The sequence below is a fragment of the Nicotiana attenuata genome, unplaced genomic scaffold (assembly GCF_001879085.1).
Source record: "Nicotiana attenuata strain UT unplaced genomic scaffold, NIATTr2, whole genome shotgun sequence".
Classification (NCBI taxonomy): domain Eukaryota; kingdom Viridiplantae; phylum Streptophyta; class Magnoliopsida; order Solanales; family Solanaceae; genus Nicotiana; species Nicotiana attenuata.
In genome coordinates this window covers 14,509-40,054 of record NW_017673780.1, presented here as the reverse complement: position 1 = coordinate 40,054, position 25,546 = coordinate 14,509, and the positions used below count along the sequence as shown (strand labels likewise).

The 25,546-nt window shown below is 40.6% G+C and overlaps 2 protein-coding genes and 1 pseudogene across 2 annotated transcripts; 1 reads left to right on the top strand and 2 right to left on the bottom strand.

Moving 5' to 3' along the window:
• The first annotated feature begins 3,958 nt into the window (after positions 1-3,958).
• LOC109217259 lies at positions 3,959-8,100 on the top strand (annotated as a pseudogene).
• Positions 8,101-8,201: 101 nt separating this feature from the next.
• On the bottom strand, positions 8,202-10,736 carry LOC109217258 (protein IQ-DOMAIN 14-like). Its single transcript, XM_019381488.1, has 4 exons — positions 10,026-10,736; positions 9,525-9,644; positions 9,161-9,238; positions 8,202-9,090 (listed from the first exon to the last, which is right to left on the bottom strand). The coding sequence occupies exons 1-4, from the start codon at positions 10,521-10,523 to the stop codon at positions 8,371-8,373; spliced, it is 1,416 nt and encodes a 471-aa protein (XP_019237033.1). The 5' UTR covers positions 10,524-10,736; the 3' UTR covers positions 8,202-8,370.
• Positions 10,737-21,840: 11,104 nt separating this feature from the next.
• On the bottom strand, positions 21,841-22,365 carry LOC109217255. Its single transcript, XM_019381484.1, has one exon. It carries the CDS (start codon positions 22,363-22,365, stop codon positions 21,841-21,843), a length of 525 nt encoding a protein of 174 aa, XP_019237029.1.
• Positions 22,366-25,546: the final 3,181 nt, after the last annotated feature.

The following is a 25,546-nucleotide window of genomic DNA, read 5'->3' as shown; positions in this document are numbered from 1 at the left end:
CCAAAAAGTCCGACCCCCCCCCCCCCCCCCCGGAACCCGACAAATTTTACAAAAAACTGGATACCCCGTTCCGGTACGAGTTCAACCATACAAAATTTATCAAATTCCGACACCATTTGTCCCTCAAATCATGATTTTTCATTTTGAAAACTTTCTTCAACATTTTTCTCAACTCAAAACACAAATTAAATGATGAAAATGAACATAAAATCATGGAATATGTTAGATTCTAGGTGAAGAACACTTACCCAATCGATTTGCATGGAAAACCCCAAGAGAACCTCCTAAATCCGAAGTTTAAAGCTCAAAAATATGAAGAAATGGCCAAACCCTCGACTTATATGATTCTGCCAGGACTTCCACATCTGCGGTCAAGAAACCGCATCTGCGGGACAGCATTTGTGAGAGAGAGTCCGCATCTGCGAACTCAGCTGACCAGGCCAGGGACCGCAGCTGCAGATATACAGCCGCATCAGCGACACCGCAGAAGCGAAAAGGGGAATCGCAGCAGCGAGATTTCACCGCATGTGCGATAGCTGGACCACAGAAGCGGCCTTCGCACCTGCATGCCAGCCTCCGCAGAAGCGAGCAAGCTCCCAAACCTTCATGACAGCAGAAGTGGCCAGGCTCACGCAGAAGCAGAGCCGCACATGCGCTCCAAGGTCGCAGGTGCGAAAACACCAGAAATCAGACATGTTCAAAACCATGCAAAACATCTGAAACTCGTCCGGAACACGCCTGAGGCCCCTGGGACCCCGTCTAAACACACAAACAAGTTCTATAGCCTAAAACGGACTTGCTCGAGGTCTCAAATCATATCAAACAACACCGTAAGTGCAAAGCGCGCCATGAATCGAACTATGAACTTCCAAATCTTCTAACTTTGAAAACTCGTGCCGAAACCAATTAAATCAACCCGGAATGACGCTAAATTTTGCAGACAAGTCCCAAATAACAAGACGGAGCTGTTCCAACTCTCAGTATCGCATTTCAACTCTGATAGCACAAAAGTCAACTATGGGTCAAACCTCTCCATTTTCCAAACTTCAACTTTTCCAACTTTCGCCGATTTGCGTCAAATTACTCTACGGACCTTCAAATCCAAATCCGGACACGTGCCTAAGTCCAAAGTCACCATACGAAGATGTTAAGATCATCCAAAACCCATTCCGTAGCCGTTTACTACAAAGTCCTATTCCGGCCAAATTCTCACCGCCTAAGCTTCCAAAACTAGATTCCTTCTCCCAGTTCGACTCTAAATCATCCGTTAACTGAATTCAACTGTGCACGCAAGATGATACTCATATTATGAAGCTGTTCCAGACCTACGCCGCCGAATAGAGCTTGATTTCTCAAAATGACAGGCCGGGTCGTTACAATTCTGTCTTCTTCAATATATCTTTCTTTCAATTGAGCTATGCAAGCAGTGTCGTCTTCAATATTATTAGTTCTCTTCAAAAAAAAAAAAATCACACGTCTATTTCATGTTGAGTCACTTAATTTATAACTTGGTAGTATTTTGGTATGAAGAACGAACTTCATGTAATGCCCTGCATTTGCATAACCAACAAAACTTTGGCAATATTTGTTAGTCATCAAGTGGGATGAGCTTCATGATTCTTACAATTAAGGTTTTAATGAGATACATTATCTATAGACATCCAAGGGGGAGTATTATGAAATATTATAATTATATTAGTGGATGTCTATTAACTCCTAAAGAAGTTACTCCCACTGCTCTTCTCCATTAACCTCCCACTACTTCTTACAATTATTGTTGTAACTCCGACACCTCCATAACCCCCTCCATGATCTTTTCCCATGATCTCAATAGTTAATACATATTCATGACACCCCTTTGTATTATCTCAATGTCATCCTATAAATAGAGGGTTTGTGCATCACATTGTATACACTTGGAAAACGCTTGAATACATGGAAGAAATAAGAATCTCTTTTCTCTTGCTCCCTACATTCTTGTCTATTTTCTTGTTTTATATTATTACTTAGAGCTAAGTTTCTAAACATGAATATCTTTTTTCCCAAAAAATAAAGAGAATAAAGGAAGGAAGATTTATAATATAAAGTAGAAAAATGACTATGTATGATTTTACCATTTTTCACAAAGAAATTGTTCGAGGGGTGGTTCTTTTTTCTTTTCTTTTGAAAATGATTTTTAAGGAGACAACAATGTTTGGCTTATCAATAGCTTCCGCCAAACAATCCCTTAGTGTATATGGTAAATATATTTTTTAATGCAATTTCAGTTAGGTGCTAAACGAATGTGTTAGAGCTTTCGCCAAAAGCATCCGTTAAACATATCTACAATTTAAATTAGAGTTAATATCCTAAAACCCCCTTAAACTATAATATTTTTGTCAGTTTCCTACTTAAACTATTCGGCGTCCCCAAAATCCCCCTGAACTATATTGTCCTTCATATTAAAACCCCTTCGCCGCTGACCTGGCATAGCGTGTGTAAACACTCGCTAGGGAGCGCGTGACAGCTGAAATATACCATCAAAATGGCTCATATGACTGAAAATAATGGCTAATTAGTCTAACCCTCTTTCCCATATATTTTTTTAATAAATATTCTCCTTATTTCAGTTACATCCACCTTTCTTCCTCATTTTTTCACCAGTCTTCCTGTTTTTTTAACCTTTCTTCTTTATTTTTCACCTTCTTCATTTTTAACCTTTTTTCTTCAGTTCTCTATATGGGTTTCCTCTGAAAAATTTCTCCCTCTCTTGATTTATTCTCTTTCTTGTTTTAGTCTTCTTTCATGTCTTACACATATTGTTGAAAGAATACCAATTTAAATCTTCTTAAATAAACTCAACACCATGTAGAGAATAAAGTTGAATTTCTTCAACCTTCTTTATGTAATCTGGAATTAGAAAATGTAATTGTTAGCCAATTGATTTTTTATTTGCGAAATTTTATTTTGTATAATTTTTTTTATGTAATATAAGATGATTTTTTAAGAAATGCAACACTATATGCCTTTATTTATATTTTTACTGTGCTACAAAGTAAATATAAATAAGGACTTATTCAATTGGAGTTTAGCATAAAGCACAATTACAATTAAGCCCAAAATTAACACAATGCATTAAATATTATTTTGGCCAAAATTCCTAAAATTAATCAATCATCCGAGAGCAATACATCATGAGTAAACTATATAAAAAACTTTTTACAAACCATAAGTTAATATAGTTAGACAGACACACCTTTAAAAGTTCAGAATGAAGTTTTAATATATTGGGGAATATAGTTCAGGGGGGTTTGGGGACACCAGATAGTTTAAGTAGGTAACTGACAAAAAAGTGATAGTATAGCCGGGTTTTAGGCCGAGTTGAATATCCACGTGTAGTGCTACATGACACGTTTTCTAAATAATTAGGAGCGTGTACTACACGTACCACCAAGAATGCAATGAGGGATTTTTAATATGAAGGACAATATAGTTCAGGGGGGGTTTTGGGGACACCGTATAGTTTAAGTAGAAACTGACAAGAATATGATAGTTTAGGGGGATTTTAAGTTATTAACTCTTTAAATTACATCCTTCAAGTATCATTGGAAAGAACAGAATCCTTGTTATTTCTCAAAATTACGAATTAGAAGTTTGAGGGTTGGAAGAGTGAAAGGTGTATTCAACTGTCTTAAATAAGATTTCTTTTACGGTTTGAATTGGGTAACATCTTGAAGGTTTATTTAGTTTAAATGGCTTATATGCTTCTCATGTCCCAATTTCGTCAAATATAATATTACCAGGTGTTTTAATAAGAGAGACCAAAAGTGCTCATTGTTACTAAACATAAGGGACTAAAACTACTCATGCATATAGTTAAAAGATCATTCTAGATATTCCTAAACATAAGGGACTATTTTGGTCATTCCCAAAGAATAAGTACAGTAGCTATTTCCCTCCAGCTTGAAGAAGTCGCGGGAAGGTTTTGGGAGGGTTCTGCAATTGAATTCTTGTGGAATGGCATCATCTTCTTCGTTGACATCAACTGGTCCAGAAATCCCATGGGTAGAGAAGTACCGGCCGAACAAGGTAGCAGACATCGTGGGCAATGAAGATGCCGTTGCTAGGCTCCAAGTCGTTGCACGCGATGGCAACATGCCCAATCTTATCTTAGCTGTAAGCAATATCTATTTACTAACAGCTTTGAGCACCTTGTAATCTATTAGAGTATGTGTTTACTTCGATAACTCTGTTCAACAGATGCGGAGATACATACTGTTTTAAATGTAATTTACCTAATTTTAAGGGGTGCAGCTTATCACCCCTGATTTCTTAAGGTGGGTCCGCCACTGAGTATGATGGACCAATTGTACAAGGGTTCTTTGTTTGTAATTGCTAATAAAACTTTTATGAGAGATCATTCGAAAGCAGTATGCCAAATTCCTATATTTATCCAAATTAAAGTAAAAAATTTAATAAGAAGATCCACATTTCTTTCTGTAGGTATTAGAAATGCATACTCAATTTTCATTAATCTATTCGTTCCACCTAGTTTATGTATGATTTGAGTAGTAACAGGTTAACTCTCATGTCGATCATCCCATTCTAAGTTTTTTCCTGTGACATGGAAAATGATTATAGTGCTTCATCGTATCAAGAAAAGAAGTTTATTCCGTTTCCATTTTTCTGTATTAATTTGCAAATTATCTCTCTGTTTCTACGGAAACAGCATTATATGTACTTAGTGTTATTCAAAAATTAGCCCATGACTAGTAAAGCGCATTAACTACATCAATGAATGGGATCCATGAACAATATTGTTTGGCTGTTGTCAATATGTTTCCCCACTAGTGGGATTTTACTGGGTATGTTGTTGTTGTTGTCAAAATGTTGACTGATCACATAGGTGTAAGAAGAAAGCGACTATTTTACTCTCTCAAATGCAGGTGCTTTTTATGAGTTCCATACCCAAAGTGTTCTCCTTTTGGTGTTGTTTATTAATTTGACAGAAAGCATGCTGCTCACGACATTCCAGCACTTTCTTTGTGTTGTTTTTGCCATTAATGTATTTTCCTTTAATGATATAAAGAAGCATGTTGCTCACAACAGTGGTTGGAGCTTAATTCAAAACTTGGTTCTTTAAGCACATTTTAAAATTTGCATAAGGTATTAAGATGACTTTATTGGATGTTATTTTGCTATGAATTTCCTGCAGTGCTCTTCTAGGCCACGTCTTCACATTTAATATTATAAGAAGATTTGATATTGTAAGCATAATATTGTAAATTTATACTTGCCATATGTTCTTCATTCTAATCTATGTAAGAGAAGAACAGTTACTTCTCTATAATGCATAGTTTATTCATACTGGCTACTTTTCTGCAGGGTCCCCCGGGTACCGGAAAAACAACAAGTATCCTTGCTCTTGCTCATGAACTTTTGGGACCAAACTATAAAGAGGCTGTTTTAGAGCTAAATGCATCAGATGATAGGTATCTTAACCCTTTTTAGCTTAAAAGCTCTACTTTTCATGTGGTTTTTTCTTGCTTCTATAGAATGCTTAGAACATTTTATGGTTCTTGTGCAGGGGCATTGATGTTGTCAGAAACAAAATCAAGATGTTTGCTCAGAAGAAAGTTACTCTACCCCCCAGGGCGGCACAAAATAATTATTTTGGATGAAGCCGACAGGTTGGACATTATTATAAAGATGTTAAGCATTGTTTTTAGAGGTTAAGTTCATATGAAAGAACATGTTACTTCTCAATGTCTTGCTCTTTCTTTTTCATTTTGATTGATTTTCTGTGGTGGCCGCACTATCTGTTTATTGGTCTCTACTGTCTACCTGCATTTGGCATAGAGAATTCGGTTATATTTTATTCTACTGTTGGAGTATGGGAATCTTATTTCCATGTTGAATAAATTTTTAGCATGACATCTGGAGCTCAGCAAGCTTTAAGGAGGACAATGGAAATATATTCAAATTCTACTCGCTTTGCTCTTGCTTGCAACACATCTTCTAAAATTATTGAGCCTATCCAGAGTAGATGTGCCCTTGTCCGATTTGCAAGATTATCTGACCAAGAGATCCTTGGACGCCTTATGGCTGTGGTTGCAGCAGAGAAGGTACTAAGAATCTTAATCCTTGTCACAGAAGCTATTTTCTTGTCTGGTTCCTCTTGAAGCTGCTTGCAGTAGCTTTCTCTGAGCTTTATGTCAAATCAACAATTTGTCTGCAAATATTTCTATCCCATTAGTAGACTTAATTGGTTGCAGCCAACTGAAAAACCAGTTGCGTACTAAATCTAATGCCCTTGTATTAGTGTACCATGAATTTATATGAAAACCAAATGTATTTAAAGGAGCTTTTTTTGTGACCCAAAAAAAAGCGGTTTATGATTGTCAGCTATTAGTAAGCCTTTCTCCATGCCATTTCCCATCACAGATCAATGGTTTCCAAGAGATTTCCGCTTTCTAAATCATCTCTGGAGCTATTGATTCCAGAGCCATGTCATCCATTTAGCCGCTAACTTGGAAGCCTAACTGAAGATACCACATTCACCAATTTTGATGTGCATAAAGCTACTAAAAAAAAACAAGTGTATCCAAAGGTTGACCTCCTATACCTTTGTCTGGTCTTTTCATTTGAGGATCTTCTATAATGAGTTAGATTACAAAAATGTTTCCTTTAAAAAATAAAGTGTGTAATTTTACTGAAGTATCAAATTAGAAGATACAAGGAAGAAGAAAATAAAAGAATTAGCATTGCGTGCCGCTTGATTTTATCTTCATTTAGCAAAGACACAGTCGTCGGTTTAATCATTGTGATTCTGTTGAGTCTGCCTTGAGCATGCACTATATTTTTCCTGAAGTATGCCTCTTTTCTGCTAATTAGATTCTTTTGTGTGGAGCAGTTCAAAGTTCCATTTTTAATCTTAAATAAGTTCCTAAGCAAGATTGTGTTAGGAACTCTTAACATATCGGTAAGGTGTGAAATGTGCCTTGTTTCTAATTATACCAATACATGATCATCTTTGTTTTTGTTCAATTGTTCATAAGCACATCATTGGTAGAAAGGGAGGATAATATGGTGTGGCAACTCTCGCAGGTTCCTTACATACCTGAAGGTCTTGAAGCTATCATATTTACTGCTGATGGAGATATGAGACAGGCTTTAAATAATGTACAAGCAACTCACAGTGGATTTGGTTTTGTCAACCAAGAGAATGTTTTCAAGGTTTTAGGCTCACATATCACTCTCTTCATCACTCATGTTTGACAGATTCACCTGATGTTTTAGTTTGTCTATATTGGTTGGATTCTAGGTATGTGACCAGCCCCATCCATTGCATGTGAAGAATGTGGTGCGGAATGTTCTTGAAGGGAAGTTTGATGATGCTTGTGCTGGATTAAAGGCCCTATATGACCTGGGCTATTCTCCCACTGACATAATCACTACCCTTTTCCGAATTATTAAGAACTATGACATGGCTGAATATCTGAAACTGGAGTTCATGAAGGTTGATTTTGGTAATTGCTCAATAAATGTTCTTTATAAGGCATCTTTGATCAACACCATTTATTTCTTTTCTGCTGGGATCACAGGAAACTGGTTTTGCCCACATGAGGATCTGTGACGGGGTTGGTTCATATCTCCAGCTATGTGGTCTACTGGCAAAATTCGCATTGGTTCGAGAAACGGCTAAGGCAACATGATGAAACAGGCACTGAGTTGTTAGTCAACTGCGCTGATGGTTAATCTTTTGTCTTCTTTTAGCTTTTCTTAGAAATCTCAAGCAGCTATGCTGAGTGTTGGAAGATCTAATTGCAAAGTTATTATTACTAGGTGATAACTGCTTGCCAAAGTATGAAAAATTACATCCTATGAATTTAGAAGGAACTTTTTTACTCCACGAAGGAACAATTGGAGAATTGTTATGCTAGTCTTTTGCTAACCTCCCCATCCCCATAATATGGGGCTCTTTTGAAGGAAAAAAGGAAAAGAAAAAAGATCTTGTCACACTTGAACTCTTAACTCAATTAGCCCAGTGTAGGGGTGGGAAGATCAATTTTGTTTACCTATGATAAGATCTCCTAGGCTGCTGTTAGTAATTAATCTACAATTTGAGTATATTACCGGCTGATACAAGTTATAAGATTAATGAGTTCTCCTTTATCAAATAATAATAATAAGATTAATCAGTTCTCATTATCAAACACCGATAATTAGTTCACTAAGAGATTGCATCCTCTAAAGTTAAATTAGTAAAGGACAAATTGTTTACATTAGTTTGGTATTACAACAAAGACGAAAGGACCTCTCTAGGACATTGGATATTCTAAACTTGAACCATGTGTTAGCACAATTAAATTGATAAAAACATTAATTTGCTCAATATCTATGCAAAAGACCACCACTGAATGCAGATCTGTCCCTAACAGAAGATGGATAGGCTTTATTGGTGAAGTTGGGATGAAAGGCAGAAACCTTTCTTGACTCGCTGTCTACATTAACTGAGTACCTCTTCATTGTGCTTGATCTTTCATAGCGAGGCCTCTGTTTTGGTTCACTCATTGACCGCAGCTTAGCCTTTGCTGATTCGGTGTAAGACATGTAGTTGGGATGACCCTGGTAACCATTCGAGCAATTTCTTGAAGCATTACTCTTAGTTGTAGTAAATAGTCTTCTCCTTGAGCTACCACATTGAGATGAAGCTGAGGAAAATTTTGGGTTATTATCAGCTGTGCAGAAAGAGGCTTCCTCATCAGCATCTTGATTCAATTTCAGGAGGCTCAGCGATTGACTGCCACATGAAGATGGAGTAGTAACTGTTTGACGGGCTGTTGCGTCCTTAGATGCAGGTAAGCTGTAACTGTATTGCTCTGATTTCAAGTTTATATGAGAGGATTGGAAGAAATTCCTGGGGTTGACATATGGTTTCTCAATATCTATTTTGACGATCTTGTCACTTTTATCATCATCTATTGATGTAGTTTTTGCAGTAGATCCACCGTGTTTCCTAGATCTAGCATCTATCCTGCTGCAGTCTGTATGAATCATATATACTTCTTCTGTGCCAGTTGCCTTGATGTTCGATTTTGGTGCTTGCTTCTGCAGCATTAGGTACAACTTATTATAAATATTTACTGCATTTCTTAAGCATAAAACATCCAGCCAATACCTTGAGCATGAACGTCTCGACATGCTTCATGTTCCTGTGACGAACAGCATGCTCAAGTTTTTCTGGAGTTGCAGGATCCTGCAAATTGAAATATATATTTGATCACTAGCCCTAGGTAAAGTTGTTGACCTCTACAATGTGAAGAGGAAACTCAGATACAAACGCACCTAGCCAGGACAAGATCTTAACACTATATTTTACTTCCGTTATTACCAATTTCTATTACTCTCTCTATTTCATTTTATGCGGCAGTGTACTGGGCTGGGAGTTTAAGAAATAGAGAAAGAATTTTGTGGCATACTAAAAGTGAGAGGAAATCCTCTTCAGAATTGAATAAAATGGAGGAAAAGTGAGATTTGCTTACAAGATTTACGAGTGCTCGCGTACGCCTTAGCGTATCAGCAGTTTGCTTCCTCACAATATGACCTCTTACCACTGCCTGAAGCTTCGCCAGTCCCTTTAATGCTCGTAAAGCTCTCCTTGCCTTCAAATTACCCCCATGAAAAAAGTTAGTAGTACTAGTAAACTAATAGCATGATCAATAGTGATTATCTTTGGCAGTCAAATGGTACATTTCTTGCTAAAATGAATAAGTTGATTTGTCATAAACAACAATAAAGTCACAAAATTATTATTCGTAAAAAATAATTTAGTTTAATATGAAAAAATAATTTTTAAACTAACTTAAATGCTATAATGAATTAAGTTTAGTGATTATAAATTGTCTTTCATCGTATAATTGGCCTCAACTTGTTTGGAACTTAGGTATAGTAGTAGTAGTTGAGGGACTGAGGCATAGTAGTAATTGTTGTCGTTAGTGATACATGAAATATTTCTGAAAGATGCTATACAACATTATACTAACCAGATAAGCTCGGAAATGCGACTGTATTAATATAGCGGCCCACTCTTCACGATTCCTAGAAGCTGCACCGGTTCTGCTCACGCAGGTCATAGAGGAGGTAGTGGTCATGAACCTCCCACTAGTTGTCAGCTTTGCAACTGCTGCTGCTGCCTGAGCAGCAGCAATAGCAGCCTCTGCAGCGACAGCAGTAGCCTCTGCTATTGCAATCGCGTGCTTGGTTGGGTCAAGACCAACATCATGTCCACCGTGAAAAGACGTTGGCAGAGTACCGTGGTAGGATATATGAGCAGCATTGAGAGGTTGGTGGTCGTAATGGTGTTGGTAGTAGTCCTTTTCTGATCTGTAGGATTTGATGAAGCTCCATTTTTTCTTTGTCGGTTTAATGGTTTGTGTGGGATATGGATTTGTGTTTCCGGATAACGGAGAAGAAGATGGAGAGTGATCAGGACGTTTCTTGAGCCCAAGGAGACCTTTGAAACAATTTAATGATTTGCCCATATATCTAGCCTAGCTACGCACTGCTTTTTGAGCCAACGACTCAGGTTGTTGGATTAGCAAGAGCATTATCTCCCAGTGAATTATATAGAGGAAAAGGTGCGGATGAGATGACAGTGGCTTAAAAGAGAAGGAAGATAGTCAGCAGTGAGATGCTAGGAAGACACAATAGAAATGAGTATGATGGAAGATTCTTTAACAACAAAGAAGGATGGATTTCTTTCATCCTTAATGAGAGTTTTCGAGTTCAAATGTTGAAGAGTGAAAAATTCCGGATAAGAAGTGTTTCTGGACTAATTCAGTAAGTTTGAATCCTAAAGAGTGAAAAATCCTAGATAAGAAGCGCTTACCCTTAATAGGTTCGATACGATACAAATTTGGATTAATTTAGTTAGTGAATTTCAAATATCAGATAATTAAAAAAAAAAACAAATAGAGTATGATGGAAGATTCCTGAACTGATGAAGTCAAAATGTGATGTGTTAGGATGCCAACAGGAGTGCTAGAATCTCTAGTTTATCAACTGAGTATTTATTATTGCCAACAGCGAATGAATCATTACGCCAATGCCGGAAACTGGACGAAGAAACAAAATAGAAATATTTTGCCATTATGATATCATTAAATTTTCCCCGTCTTAATAAGCCAAAAGATAATGTTATTTTTTATTCTTCTGCTGTTTGAAGAAAACAAAATATTCACTGACAGAACATATAAAATGATTTAGAGAGGGCCACCAATTCCTGTTAACTATCTCATCTCAGACTTTAGTAAACATATGCAAATTTATTCTAGAGGATATTGCTGAGTTGACAATTATACAAATTGAAATGAGATTATGTTATCGTAAAAAGCATGTTTTTGTGAATTATTTTACACACAAATTTCTAAACCTTGTTTACTATATTTAGTTTGGCAACTCCTGTCGATTGAGATGAGATTATATTATCACTAAAAATCATGTTTTATGATTTAATTTACATAAAAACTTCTAAAACCTTGTTTAGAATCTAGTTTGGCAACTCCTGTCGATGATTTGGATATGAATTTTGAATATAATATTCATGTATAAATAGGAATTAAGTCTCTTGAAAATTTTCAATTCCTTTCAAGAGAATAGATTCACGTACCACACATACAAAACAATATATGAATGTGTGATACTCTTCTTATTTCCTAAGAACCAAGTCTTTAATCTATCCTTTTACCCTCATTGAGTTTTTTCCCCCTTCACCACCCATATTGACTTATCGAGAGTGAAGTTGGTGACGTACTTAAAAATTAGTTAAGAAGGTAAAAATAACTTTGATTTTAAAAATTAGGAAAATTATCGGTTATATCCGTCCATGAGCAACTTATTACAAAAATTGGTCAATTTAAAAAATATTATTATAAATATTAGCCAAATGCTGCCAATTAGCTATTTGTAGCCTTAAAAAGGTCAAAATTTTGCTTTCTTTTGAGTGGGTATTGTTGGAATAAATCGGGTATATCTTAAAAAGTTTGAATCACAGTTTTGGATTGATTTTGTGGACTTTTAAGTTGAAAATTCGAAGTAGAAGATGAACATGGAAAAAGATAATGTGTATCACACTGTGTATTATTTCTGTATTAAATATGTATCACATGTGTATCCATGTATACCTGTGTGTGAGATACATGCGTGATACAAGTTTAATACATGTGTAGTAGAAGAATTTTAAACTCGACTTTAATTACAAATTTTGATACCAAATCAGCCAAAATCACCTCCAATCTTTCTCAAATTTTGTATGTCTCATCTATGTGTTTTCAGTGAATTCCAACCTAACCCATTGAAAGAAAAAAAAGAAATCCTTTTTGCCTATTTTTTTTTAATATTGTATATCAACGATAATGAATTTTGACTCCAAACTAGTCTAACTCACCTTTAAACTTCGTTAAATTTTGTATATTGCCTCGTCTATGTGTTTTCAATGAATCGTAATAATACCCATTGAAAAATCCTTCTTTGCCTATATTTTTTGAATGTTGTATATCATTGGTAATTTTTTTTGGCTATTTTTGTAGCATAACTAAAATGGCTAGTTATTGGTAAATAGTGTCTTTTTTGGGTACATACCCATAAGATTCTCTTTAAATTAAGCATATATTCACATTTAAAACCTTGGGAAGGATTAAGACACTTCAATATCTAGCAACGAATTAGCGACAAATTATCAAAAAATTATGTTAGTTGCAAGCTATTTAGCTATGAAGTTCATTTTTTTAAATGTGTAACCATATTGTTCACCGTGAAAATGGTAATAACAATTAAATTTGATTATGAGATTCTAAAAATACGTGATTTGTTTTTATGCCGGTTGTTAAGTAGTTGATGCTATGTGAAAGACTTAGAAGCGAGATAAAAGCTAAAAAATAAGATGTTAGTCAAACCGAATGACTGCCAATCGGGGCCTCGAGCTTTCCTATTCGGGGGTCTCGGGGTCGAGCCGGGTGCTCGGCTGGGAGCTATCGGGGGTAATCGATGGGCGTGTAACAGTTGGAATAAGATCAATGGCAGCTCTTTATGGCCAATAATGAGCAATAAATGATGAACAATGAATAGAACACAATGCATGCAAGCAATAAATGGAGTAATGAACTCAGGAGAATATGTTAAAGAGCAGAGAGAATGTTCTTGTGTATTTAGGATGGAGCAACAGGTGTTTACAAAATGACAGAGACCCCCTTTATATAAGAGGGGAAATCCCAACGTAGTACAAATGTGTTAATTTCAAAGATATAGAGATGGGACAGCTAGTCGAAGTCACGATTCAGGTCTGATTTTGCCTCACTAGGCTTTGTCAGCTCTAGTTATGCGCTTTGGGAACTCCCCACTTTCCCATCATAACCATTGGTCCGCACGGCCCCGAGATCGAGCATCGACAGCCTTCGAGGGTGAACCTCGACCCTGGTCTTGCACTTGTGAAACATGCTCACGAGACACCATAATGACGGAAAATTGGACTCTCCGATTTTATCGTATACAGATAGTCCCTGTGTTTCTTAGAGTGAAAGCGATAAGAAACGACCTTGAATTCTTGCTCCTCTGGCACTCCCGTAACAACGGCAGTCACAAGGTGCCAAAAGACGACGCATACACAACCCTCAAAAGCCTTCACATTGACTATGGCAGTTGGTTGTCCTTTGGCTTCCTCCATCGCGCGTGTGAGGCCTCTATAAATACTTCTCTTCTCGTTCTTTACAATTCACAGCACTACCAAGCCCCCAAAAGCTTCCTTCTTTCTTTACTTCTGTTCTTTCCTCGAAACGCAATTTCTCTTTAGGAATCTTTTAGGAATGGAAAAAATTTCCGCCTCTGCTTCTCAAGAGAATGTAACCTCCTCCTCTTTGCTTCCATCTAAAGGCAAAGCAGTCGTATAGAGGAGTGTGTTCCAGGATTTTTTGCAACGGCTTTGGATTTCAGGGTCGAGAGACCTTCTTCGAAGCCGGGGCGCCACGAGCCTGTGTCCCAGTATATTAGCTCGATAACAGATGTCGGAAGGGTGAAAGTTGATTGCCGCTGGGGGGACGCGGTGCTTGTGGAGATCCCTACTCGGGAGGAGGATATAACGATATTCAAAGCCGATTTTCTCAGCGTATATACTTACCCGTTTACCCTTGGGCCGGTGGGACCATCCTCACCTCCGATTGATCCCGTGATCCTCGACTTCTGCCAACGGTATCAAGTGACCCTCGGCCAAATTCATCCTTCGTTCTAGCGCATTGTCTACATGATCAGGTACTATGTGAACATGATTGAGGAGATGCCCTTTGCTCTCGATCACCCGATCAGGATGTACAGCCCCCGTCTCTCCCGCGAGGGTCTGATCAAGCTCCACTGCCGAGCTTCGAGGGCCCTCTTTGCTTGCATCGAAGAAGTCGGGAATGGAGGGTGGATGAGCCGCTTTGTCCGAGTAAGGACTTCGGATTTGATCCCGGTGGAAAGGATGCCATTCCCCGAGAGGTGGAACATGGAACGTAAGTAGATACGTTATCTTGCATTCCCTTGCTTCTTTTTAAGTATGTTCTTCCATGCACTTAATTCCCTCTACTAATACGGCCGCAGCAATTTATCCTGGCGCGGTCACGGACCTCTCGGGCTGGGTTGGCCGGCTGGACTCGATCTGCCCATACACTGAGCGAGTGTGGCGTGATCTGTCTCAAGCTTGATGGGAAGATAAGGATCATGGTGAGCCTTCACCCCTGTTGCAGTCGTATCTTTCAAACTGAATTGCTACTGATAGCGCTTTCACTTCTCATGCTCAGTTCTTGCGTTTGTGTAGGTTTGGGGGAGGTCCCCCTGATGAGGGGAGCATCGCTTGGCGAGGAGGGTTCTTCGGTACCCGATGAAGGGAAAAAAAGACAAAGGGATCCGTCGAATGAACTTTCGAAATCCAAGAAGATCAAGGCGGGAGAAGCTAAGGCCGACACGGCAGACCTAATTCTGGAGACAACGGGAAGTCCCCGAGTCGAAAGCGAGGGGGAAAATGACTTCTCGATGGCGTCCGAGAGGGGGGAAAACCTGATCGACCCCCATGCCGCAGAGATGATGGCTCCCGAGCTGGAGCTTGATGTCGTCGCGGTCCAACTTCAGGATGCAGAGGCTATAGAGGGGGTGTCGGGTGATGCTCCCGAGTCGGCTGATGGCCAAAATATCCCTCGAGGCGAGATGTATTTGGTAGGCGGTTTAGAGGAAAACAGTTCTGGAGCTCTGCAGGGACAAGATGCGACTCTGATTGGTCCTGTCGGTGTTATCGTGGTGAGTGATTCTCCTCAGGGAATGATCACACCTCCTAAGGGAAAACAAGATGCCCGGAATGAAGAACCTTCTGATGCGGGGGTGCCCATCGGAAGCAGAGATGCGCTTGAGAAGCCTTTAGCCGCTTTCGGGGGGGGGGGGGTGTTCCCGAGTTCGAGGCTTCGTTCGTCTTCTGTGAGATGCACAGGCTCTGCGAGCAGGTAGTTCTCGTAAACCCTGCCTGTTGCCCTGATCTTTATCTTCCTAACTTGTCTTTTTTATGCTTCAGTCCAGGGCGATTTATAATCAGACTTTTGCACGGCTTCAGGCTGAGGCGGCCCGTCATGATCATGAGAAGGCTTGCCTTGTTGAGCAGGTTACCTAGTTTTTGTTTGCTACGGTATCTTTAAAAAAAGTTTTTGTTCGCTACGGCCTGACTGTTTGTCAGATCCCAGCGTTTTGACATTTTTAATCTAGTTTGTGCAGTTTGGGGAGGAAAGCGCCCTACTGAGGGAGGAGCTCCGAGCCAGAGACTCCGAAGTTCTCGAAATCAAACGGTGCGTGAAAGAGATAACTTTTGAGAGGGATACCCTCCAGGAAAAGATAGCCTTAGTCGGGTATCAGCTTCATGACGCGAGGGCGGACAGTGACAAGTATAGAGGCCTCCATTCTAAGTTAGTAGCGCACTATCCGGGATCAAAACTGAAGCTGAGGCGCTTATATCTTTGCATGAAGAGGATGTCGTTGCGATAAATGCTCAAGCCGGGAGAGCTCCTGAGAAGGCTGAGTTGAAACTGACTCGAGCTGTGGAGTATGCTCGGTTAGAATCTCGTAGGCGAACTCTCGAAGATATACAAGCGGGAGGTATCGATTTGTCTGTCGAACTCGAAAGGGTGAAGTCCCTGGAAAAGGAGGGTGCTGCCCTGTTTGCTTCTGGAGGTGCGTCGAGTAGTGACTTAGGAGATGATGAGAACAAAGGTGGAGCCCCCGGAGGGGAAGAGGCCGTTGAAGGACCCAAAGTTGGAGCCGGAACCGTTGGGGCGCAGCCTACAGTGGAGCCATCGAAGATGTAGGCTCGATGATAGATTAGGGTTCTGTTTGGTTCCTTCTTTGTAAAAGTTTTTACAGGCCTAGTAAGCATGCCTCTGTGAGCAATATGTATAAAAGGCTTTTCGTTCTTTATCAGTTCTCTTCCCCTTTGTTTTTAGTGTTGGCGACAGTGGCTCTTACGCTATTTCTTTTAGGCATATTTAGTTAACTGTTTTGGGTTCAGTCTCCGAATCTGGTTTCAACTCGAGCTCATTCGTCCCTCAAGTTTAGAAATTTAAAGCTGGCCCTTAGGCTCTTACGTGTTGGGTCGGTAAGACCTTTTGTGTGGGCTGGCGACAATGGCTCTTACGCCTTGGGTCGATGAGATCTTTTATGTGGGCTGGCAACAATGGCTCTTACGCCTTGGGTCGATGCGACCTTTTGTGTGGGTTGGCGACAATGGCTCTTACGCCTTGGGTCGATGTGACCTTTTATGTAGGCTTTATTGTTCCCTCGATAAGGATTTTTTGAAAGTGTTTGCCTGACTCTTCGACGGTTTGATAAAAAACCTCGATTGCGAGTCGTTATATGGCGATGATCGAGCAACTCGGGAGGTTTGTCTCGAAGGCTGAGTATCTCGAAGACGGTGTTTAGGAGCTGACATGGTCGAAGCTCTTTTGCCTGTGTCGAGGGTAGCCTGTTTAACCCGTTCTGTTCGATGTAGATTCGAAGTGATTGAAGGACTGTGATTTTGTAGCGACGGTCGGGCGTCCCCGAGTCGCGTTAGTTTGGCTGGTACAACCTTGTGATCGTAGTCATTTGTGTTCGGCCGGAGCCATTTAGTCCCGAGTGAAGTGGTTTCGACATCTATATCGAGGGTAGGCCTTTTAGGGGTCTTAAACGTTCGATATATAGCCTTAACTTTGAGATCAGGTATTTGCCTTTAGTAAGGTCTTACAAGTTTTACATGCCTTTAAGGTCTTACAGTTTGGGTACTTGGTACAAGTATGGTTCATGCCTTGCTTGAGGTCTTACAGATATCGTTGATGCCTTATGTAGGTTTTACGAGACCGAGGCTGCCCGCTTAGGGTCTTATGGCCTCGGGTTTTTTGGTGAGTGGCGATTGGCGACAGTCCCCGAGTTATCGAGGATTTCTCGGCTCGGTGAGCCATTACGATGGAGATGGCGATTGACACCAGTCCCCGAGCTATCGAGGACTTCTCGGTTCGGGAGCCATTATGATGGAGATGGCGATTAACGACAGTCCTCGAGCTATCGAGGATTTCTTGTTTCGGGAGCCATTATGATGGAGATGGTGATTAATGGCACTCCTAGAGTTATCGAGGATTTCCCAGCTCGGGAGCCATTGTGATCTCGATGTTGCCTCTTTGAGGGTTTATGGGTTAGGATGGCATTGGCCTCCTGGAGCCTAGCTCCTTTCGACAGAGGTCCTCGAGATCGGGTACCATCTCACGATTGTAGGCTTCTTGGAGCCTATCTTCTTTTGATTGAGGTCCTCGAGATTGGGTACCATCTTAGGACTTATGGTGATGTTAGTGGCTTCTTGGTGCCTATCTTCTTTTGACGGATGCCCTTGAGATCGGGTACCATCTGGGGACTTGTAGTGATATTAATGGCAAGGTTGCCTCTTAGAGGGCTCATGAGTTAGGAGCTCCGACTCGGGGGTCGTCTCATTTCGAGTTGTCGACGTCAGTCCCCGCGTATTCGGGACATTTTTGGCTCTGGAGCCTTTTTTGCAAAAATATCGGGCTTTCTCGAAACGCAGAATGGTTTTGGGAAGTATTCTTCGATTACTTGGTACAAGTATACATGCCTTTGCTGTTAAGGCCTCAGTTGTTCTATGAGGACACGGTTCGTTCGACCGTATGGCCCAGTATATTATTTTCCTATCCAGACCCCATTTGATGTATCTCGGCTTCTCCGAGTAGGTGACCTTTCGGGGGGATACCCCCCAGTATTGAGGTTGATTGCAAAAGAAGCCTTGAATACTTTCCGAGTCTTCCTTAGGCAGCATATGGATGTTGCCTCGTTAAAAACCTTGCCGGCAAAACCCTTCCAGGGACAAAATCCGGTCAAAGGAAAAGAGTGCAACGCATGCTCGAGGGTGTTTCAGAATTTTCAATCGACATCCTAGCAGTAGTATCGTTTTAGAATTGATGCGTTCCAGTTGCTTGGAAGCTGGTCGCCTTCCATGTTACCGAGCTTGTAGGACCCTTTGCCGATTACTAAGAGGACGCGGTACGGTCCTTCCCAATTTTGGCCTAGCTTTCCTTCATTAGGGTTTCGGGTGTTGATGGTGACTTTCCTTAGGACCAAGTCCCCGACTCTGAAATGTCGGAGGTTTGTTCTCCTGTTATAATACCTTTCGATCCTTTGCTTTTGGGCGGCCATTCGAACTAGCGAGGCTTCTCGCTTTTCATCTAATAGCTCGAGGGCCGTTTTCATGGCCTCGTTGTTCAAGCTTTCAATGGCGTGTTGGAATCCGGTGCTTGGCTCCCCGACCTCTACTGGTATCAAAGCCTCAGCGCCATACACTAGAGAGAAAGGTGTTTCCCCTGTGCTCGATTTTGGAGTTGTTCAGTACGCCCATAGTACTTCGGGCAATATTTCTCTCCATTTTCCCTTAGCGCTTTCCAACTTCTTTTTTAAGTTTTGGATGATGGTTTTGTTTGTGGACTCGGTCTGGCCATTTGCGCATGGGTGGTAAGGCGTCGACAGGATTCTCTTGATTTTGTGATCCTCGAGGAACTGTGTTACTTTGCTTCCGATGAACTGCCTCCCATTATCGCATGTTATCTTGGAAGGAATCCCGAAACGGCACATAATATGGTCCCAGATGAAGTCAATGACTTCTTTCTCTCTTATCTTCTCGAAGGCCTGCGCTTCCACCCATTTTGAGAAATAGTCAGTCATAAATAAAATGAATTTAGTTTTACCTGGCGCCGTTGGCAGAGGTCCAACGATGTCCGTTTCCCATTTCATGAATGGCCATGGCGATAAGACTGAATGTAGCTGCTCGCCGGGTTGGTGAATCATAGAGGCGAATTTCTGGCATTTGCCGCACTTTCAGACGAATTCCTTAGTGTCTTTTTCCATATTGTCCCAATAGTAGCCTGCCCTGATTATTTTTCGAATTAAGGAATCGGCACCGGAGTGATTTCCACAGGTCCCCTCGTGGATCTCCCGGAGCACATAATCGGTATCTCCTGGCCCTAGGCATACGGCTAGAGGGCCATCAAAGGTTCTCCTGTAAAGAGTTCCACTTTTATCGAGCGAGAAACGAGCTGCTTTGGTACGCAGGGCCCTCGATTCTTTCGGATCTGTGGGTAGTTTCCCATCTTTCAGATAGTCAATATATTTATTTCTCCAGTCCCATGTCAGGATACTGGAGTTAATCTCGGCACGACCTTCCTCGACCACTAATTTGGATAGCTGAACAACAGCCCCGGGAAGAAGGTCGTCCTCTTCGACGGATGATCCCAGGTTAGCAAGGGCATCGGCTTCGCTGTTCTGCTCTCGGGGTATATGGACCAGGGTCCATTCTTTGAAACGGTGTAATGTGATCTAGATTTTGTCCAAGTACCTTTGTATCCTGTCTTCTCGGACCTCAAAGCTCCCATTTACCTGATTTACTACCAGGAGCGAATCGCATTTTGCCTCGACGATCTTAGCTCCCAGGCTTTTGGCCAATTCTAGACTTGCAATCATAACCTCATACTCGGCTTCGTTGTTAGTCAACCTTGCAGTTTTTATAGATTGCTGATCATGCCGCCCGTGGGTGGCTTCAGGACTATACCGAGTCTGGATCCTCTAACGTTCGAGGCGCCATCGGTGAACAGGGTCCACACCCCGGAAGATGTGCCCATTTTTAGTAAGAGCTCCTTTTCTGCCTCGGGCACGAGTGAGGGAGAGAAGTCGGCCACGAAGTCTGCCAGAATTCGGGACTTGATGGCCGTCCGGGGTTGATACTCGATATCATATCCCCCGAGTTCGATGGCCCATTTGTCCAATTGGCCCAATAATTCGGGCTTGTTTAATATGCTACGGAGAGGGTACGTTGTTAAAACGCAAATACGGTGGCACTGAAAATAAGGCTTCAATTTTCGTGATGCGCTTATTAGCGCAAGAGCTAATTTCTCCAGGTGGATACTTGGTTTCGGCATCCCCCAGGGTCCGGCTTACATACCTTGATCTTCTCGAACCAGCACACCGCTTACCGCTATCTCAGATACGGCCAGGTACAAATACAGCGTTTCATCCTCTTTTGGCGTGTGGAGCAAAGACGGGCTGGTCAAATATCGCTTCAATTCTTCCGAGGCGTGTTGGCATTCTGGAGTCCAGTCGAAGTTGTTTTTCTTTTTGAGTAAAGAGAAGAAATGGTGGCTTCTATCCGATGACCTCGATATGGACCTGCCTAGAGCCGCTATCCGTCCTGCAGCCGTTGTACTGCTTTTACATTGTTTATCACCGTAATTTCTTCGATGTCCTTGATTTTATCGGGGTTGATCTCGATCACCCTGTTCGACACCATGAAGCCTAAGAATTTGCTCGAACCCACTCCGAAGGCACATTTCTCGGGATTAAGCTTCATTTTGTAACTTCTGAGGATGTCGAATGTTTCCTGCAAATGAGTTAAATGGTCCTCTGCGTGCAGGGACTTAACTAGCATGTCATCAACATAAACTTCCATGGATTTTCCTATTTGATGCTCGAACATTTTATTAACTAGACGTTGGTATGTGGCCCCTACGTTTTTCAGCCCGAATGGCATTGCATTGTAACAGTAGGTACCATACTTCGTGATGAACGAAGTCTTTTCCCTATCCTCAGGGTTCATGAATTTAATTATACCCCGAGTAGGCATCGAGAAATGTGAGGGTCTCGTGACCGGCCGTGGCATCAATCAGGTGATCGATGTTGGGCAATGGGAATGAATCCTTGGGCATGCCTTGTTCAAGTCTTTATAATCTACACACATTCTTAACTTATTTCCCTTTTTGGGCATTGCTACTACGTTGGCCAGCCATTCAGGGTACTTTACCTCTCTAATAGACCCTATTTTTAGGAGTTTCATTACCTCGTCCTTGTTGAACGCGTGTTTTATTTCGGACTGGGTGTTCTTTTTTGCTTCACCGGTTTAAACCTGGGGTCGACACTCAACCGGTGGGTGGTTATTTCCGGCGGGATACCTGTCATATCTAAGTGGGACCAAGTGAAACAGTCGATGTTATTAATAAGGAATTGAATGAGTTTTTTCCTGAGTTCGGGGGTTAATCCCGTTCCCAGGTATACCCTCCGACCGAGGAGATGCTCGGTCAAAACAGCTTGCTCCAGCTCTTCAATTGTAGATTTCGTTGCATCCGACTCTTCGGGGGCAACAAAAGTCCGAGGAGCGAGGAAATCTTCCTCATCTTCGGGTGTTTGTACGCTCCCAGACTCATCCAGGGTAGAGCTTATAGGATTCAACGCCTCCTGATAAACCGCGAACATTTCTTTTGCCGCATGCTGTTATCCATATATGGTTGTTATACCATCCTTTGTTGGGAACTTCATCATCTGCTGTAGAGTTGATGGCACTGCCCTCATGCTATGTATCCGCGACCTGCCAAGCAATGCGTTGTACCTCATGTCACTACCGATGACGTGGAACTTGGTGTTCTGAACTGTATCGGACATGTCAACCGAGAGGGCGATCTCCCCTTTCGTTATTTCACCGGCCATGTTGAAGCCGTGGAGGACCCGGGAGGCGGGTACGTTCTGATCAAGTAACCCGAGCTGTTCTACTACCTTTGGCCTGATTACGTTGGCTGAGCTGCCTGGGTCCACGAGCACACGTTTAATTCGAATGTTATTTAACAGAAATGAAATTACCAGTGCGTCGTTGTGTGGCCGTGTTAGGGTCCCGAAATCCTCCTCGCAAAATGCGAGGGTGTCTTTGGTCGCACGGTCTCGGATCGACCCTTCTATTGCAGCAAAATGTTTTATCCGTTTGATCGTGGGTCCTTGGGGAATGTCGGTCCCCCCGATGATCATATGAACGTCATGCTGAGGAATTTCTCTCTTGGCCCATGTCGGATCTTTTCGGGTTTCCTGCTGAATCTCTTTGCGTGTTCCCTTGCTAATGTGAGGACCGTCATTACTACGTTGGGTGTTGTATTAGGTCGTAAATTCGGGAATTGGTTCCGGTGCGTTCTTAGGGTTTCGTGGTGGCACACCAACACCTGGGACGTCAACACCATTTTCTCCATGGTCTTCGAGGTTGATGTTTTCACGTGCGTTTACTGAGTTAGACATTTGACCTAAAATCAAAGATCTTGGACAAGAAAAAGTGTGAAAGATAACTTGCGTTACGTGGTTAAATCGGCAAGAAAATAATCACTATTATTTTTAGCCCCACAGTAGGTGACAAACTGTTTACCGTAAAAATGGTAATAACAGTTAAATTTGATTATGGGATTCTAAAAATACGTGATCTATTTTTATGCCGGTTGTTAAGCAGTTGATACTATGTGAAAGACTTAGAAGTGAGATAAAAGCTTAAAAACAAGATGTTAGTCAAACCGAATGACTGCCAATCGGGGTCTCGAGCTTTCCTATTCGGGGTTCTCGGGGTCGAGCCGGGTGCTCGGTTGGGAGCTATTGGGGGTAATCGATGGGCGAGTAACAATTGGAATAAGATCAATGGCAGCTCCTTATGGCCAATAATAAGCAATAAATGATGAACAATGAATAGAACACAATGAATGCAAGCAATAAATGGAGTAATGAACTCAGATTAATATGTTAAAGAGTAGAGAGAATGTTCTTGTGTATTTAGGATGGAGCAACAGGTGTTTACAAAATGACAGGGACTTCCTTTATATAGGAGGGGAAATCACAACGTAGTACAAATGTATTAATTACAAAGATATGGAGATGGGACAGCTAGTCGAAGTCACGATTCAAGTCTGATTTTGGTTCACTAGGCTTTGTCAGCCCTAATTATGCGCTTTGGGAACTCCCCACTTTCCCATCATAACCGTTGGTCCGCACCACCCCGAGGTCGAGCATCGACAGCCTTCGAGGGTGAACCTCGACCCTGGTCTTTAACCTTGTGAAACATGCTCATGAGATACCATAATGACGGAAAATTGGACCCTCCGATTTTACCGTATACACGTATAGATCCACCATTTTAAGTCAACTATTGTATACTTCTATCAGTTTGTCGTTCTTTTATGCAGTTTTCATGTTGCATCTGGAAACATAAGGAGTAGGTATAATTTCATCATTTAGAAAGTGCAAGTAGTAAAATAGTAAAGGCTTATTCCAAATGACAATTTATAACTTCACATTACCTTTTTAAGTTTTTAGTTTTTTCATATATTTTCAAGTTGTCTTAGATGAGATAAGGATGAATAAAGAATAATTAGTGTCGTCAAGGTTCATTACACTAGCAATTTTTTAAACTTGATTTTTTATTCATTAGTTTTGACTTGTTCCTGTACATATTTAACACCAAACAATATCAATAAGAAGCAATGTGCATTAAGTGATATACATTGAAAGTAGAGTAAAGGATAATGCACCAATGAAAGTCATAAAAAGTACTCGTGAAAGTATGTTTATTTGAAAGTTAATGTTTCTCATTTAATCTATTAGTTTAACATGAGAACTGTAATGTATTTATGTTATATTGAAGTTCACTATTTTCACATCAATGAGAATCCTAAGAGATCACGATGATCGAAAAAGTCTTATTTTAATTATATCCAATAAAGTGACCAAAAAGTTGGTGCGATACAAATTTGATGAAATAACCCTCGAGGGAAAGCTTACCTCATTCTTCATTGGGCTAGCTCATGTGGATGGATGTGCTTTTAGTTTCCATGCTTATGCTCGAGGCTCACACTCTTACGTATTAGGTCCAACCATGTTTGTCTTCCTCACTTTTTCCGAACAAAGTGAAAAGAATCAACAATGCCTAAACAGGCCCAACCCAATACTTGTGGACTAATCTCTCAAGCCTAAACTTGCTTCGTTCTTCATTGGGCTACCTTGTGAAAGGACGAATGGCAGAAACAATATCTAGCGACACAGATATTTATGGACGATTTTAAATCACAAGTTTCAAAAAAAATATTCTTTCTTTTTGGGTATTGGCCAGTGGAGTATCTAGTAAGAAGAAAGTACTGCTATCAATTAACCACTTGGTATATGTTTCGTCTTTTCTTAGTTTATCAATATGCAACGACATGTGATAGCAAGTTAATCTTTATCAGGTTAGTGATTAACGCGTATTCCAAAATTACTTTTTAATTAAATGATCTGATTAATGTGCATATATTTTCAAACAATTAGTTCATTAAACACCACTTGGTTTAATATGCATACTGACTACTGAGGCCTAGTGTGTGAATTATGTAAGCACGTAATTTTTGACCCGTCACGTTCTCAAGTTACTCTAGTATTTTATATATATTTAGTTGATTTTATTCTTCTTAGGATTTTAATTTATCATTTTTTATTGTTTTAATATGAAAGAATACAAAAAAAAAAAAAGAAGTTTCATTTTATCTTATTATAAATTTTCATTTTTTTTAAGGTCATTAGTATATTTATAGTAGTGGTATCATATTTTTACCACGATTATTATATTTTCCTCTATTTTTTGTTTTAACTTTTAAACATAAAATTGAAAACACAAAAATAGTTTCAGTTTAATATTTAGTTTTATTTTAGTAGTTTTTTCTAATTAACTAAGAGTGATCTTATATTTTTATAAGTACTTTAAATTATTTTTAGGAGAAGGTTTGGGTTTTTAGTTAATGAATTTTTAGTTTTTTACGAGTCGAATAACCCGAAATTGGGCCAATTGGAGCTCATTTTCGGATTTTAGTGGCCCAACAAGACAAAGACTCATTCTTCCCAATCTCTTTTAGCCTAAACCCTTTTCTCACCCATCAAACCCCTTCCTTAATCATAGTCACTGATCTACTTTCAGCCAATGGTCCATGTCAACTCTTACACCCATATAAAAAATCAAATTAAGAAAACCTAATCTCCTAACTCTAAGGAGCAGCGACAGACCACCCCCAAGCTAAAAGAGAACCAGCCTCCACTCTCAACCAAAGTCAGCCGCTCCACCCCCCTCTTCACCCTAGGAAAATCTGCCCCCTCCCCCCCCCACCCCTACTCCCATCTCTCTCATAAGAAAAAGAAAACGACTACTACG

Bases quoted from the DNA above. Each gene is read 5' to 3' on its own strand.
- LOC109217258 (XM_019381488.1), bottom strand. From the start codon at position 10,523: ATGGGCAAATCATTAAATTGTTTCAAAGGTCTCCTTGGGCTCAAGAAA. The intron at 9,645-10,025 runs GTTAGTATAATG...GGTAATTTGAAG, and splicing joins CGCATTTCCGAGCTTATCTG to GCAAGGAGAGCTTTACGAGC. The intron at 9,091-9,160 runs GTATTGGCTGGA...CTAATGCTGCAG, and splicing joins TCGAGACGTTCATGCTCAAG to AAGCAAGCACCAAAATCGAA.
- LOC109217255 (XM_019381484.1), bottom strand. From the start codon at position 22,365: ATGATCATCGGGGGGACCGACATTCCCCAAGGACCCACGATCAAACGG.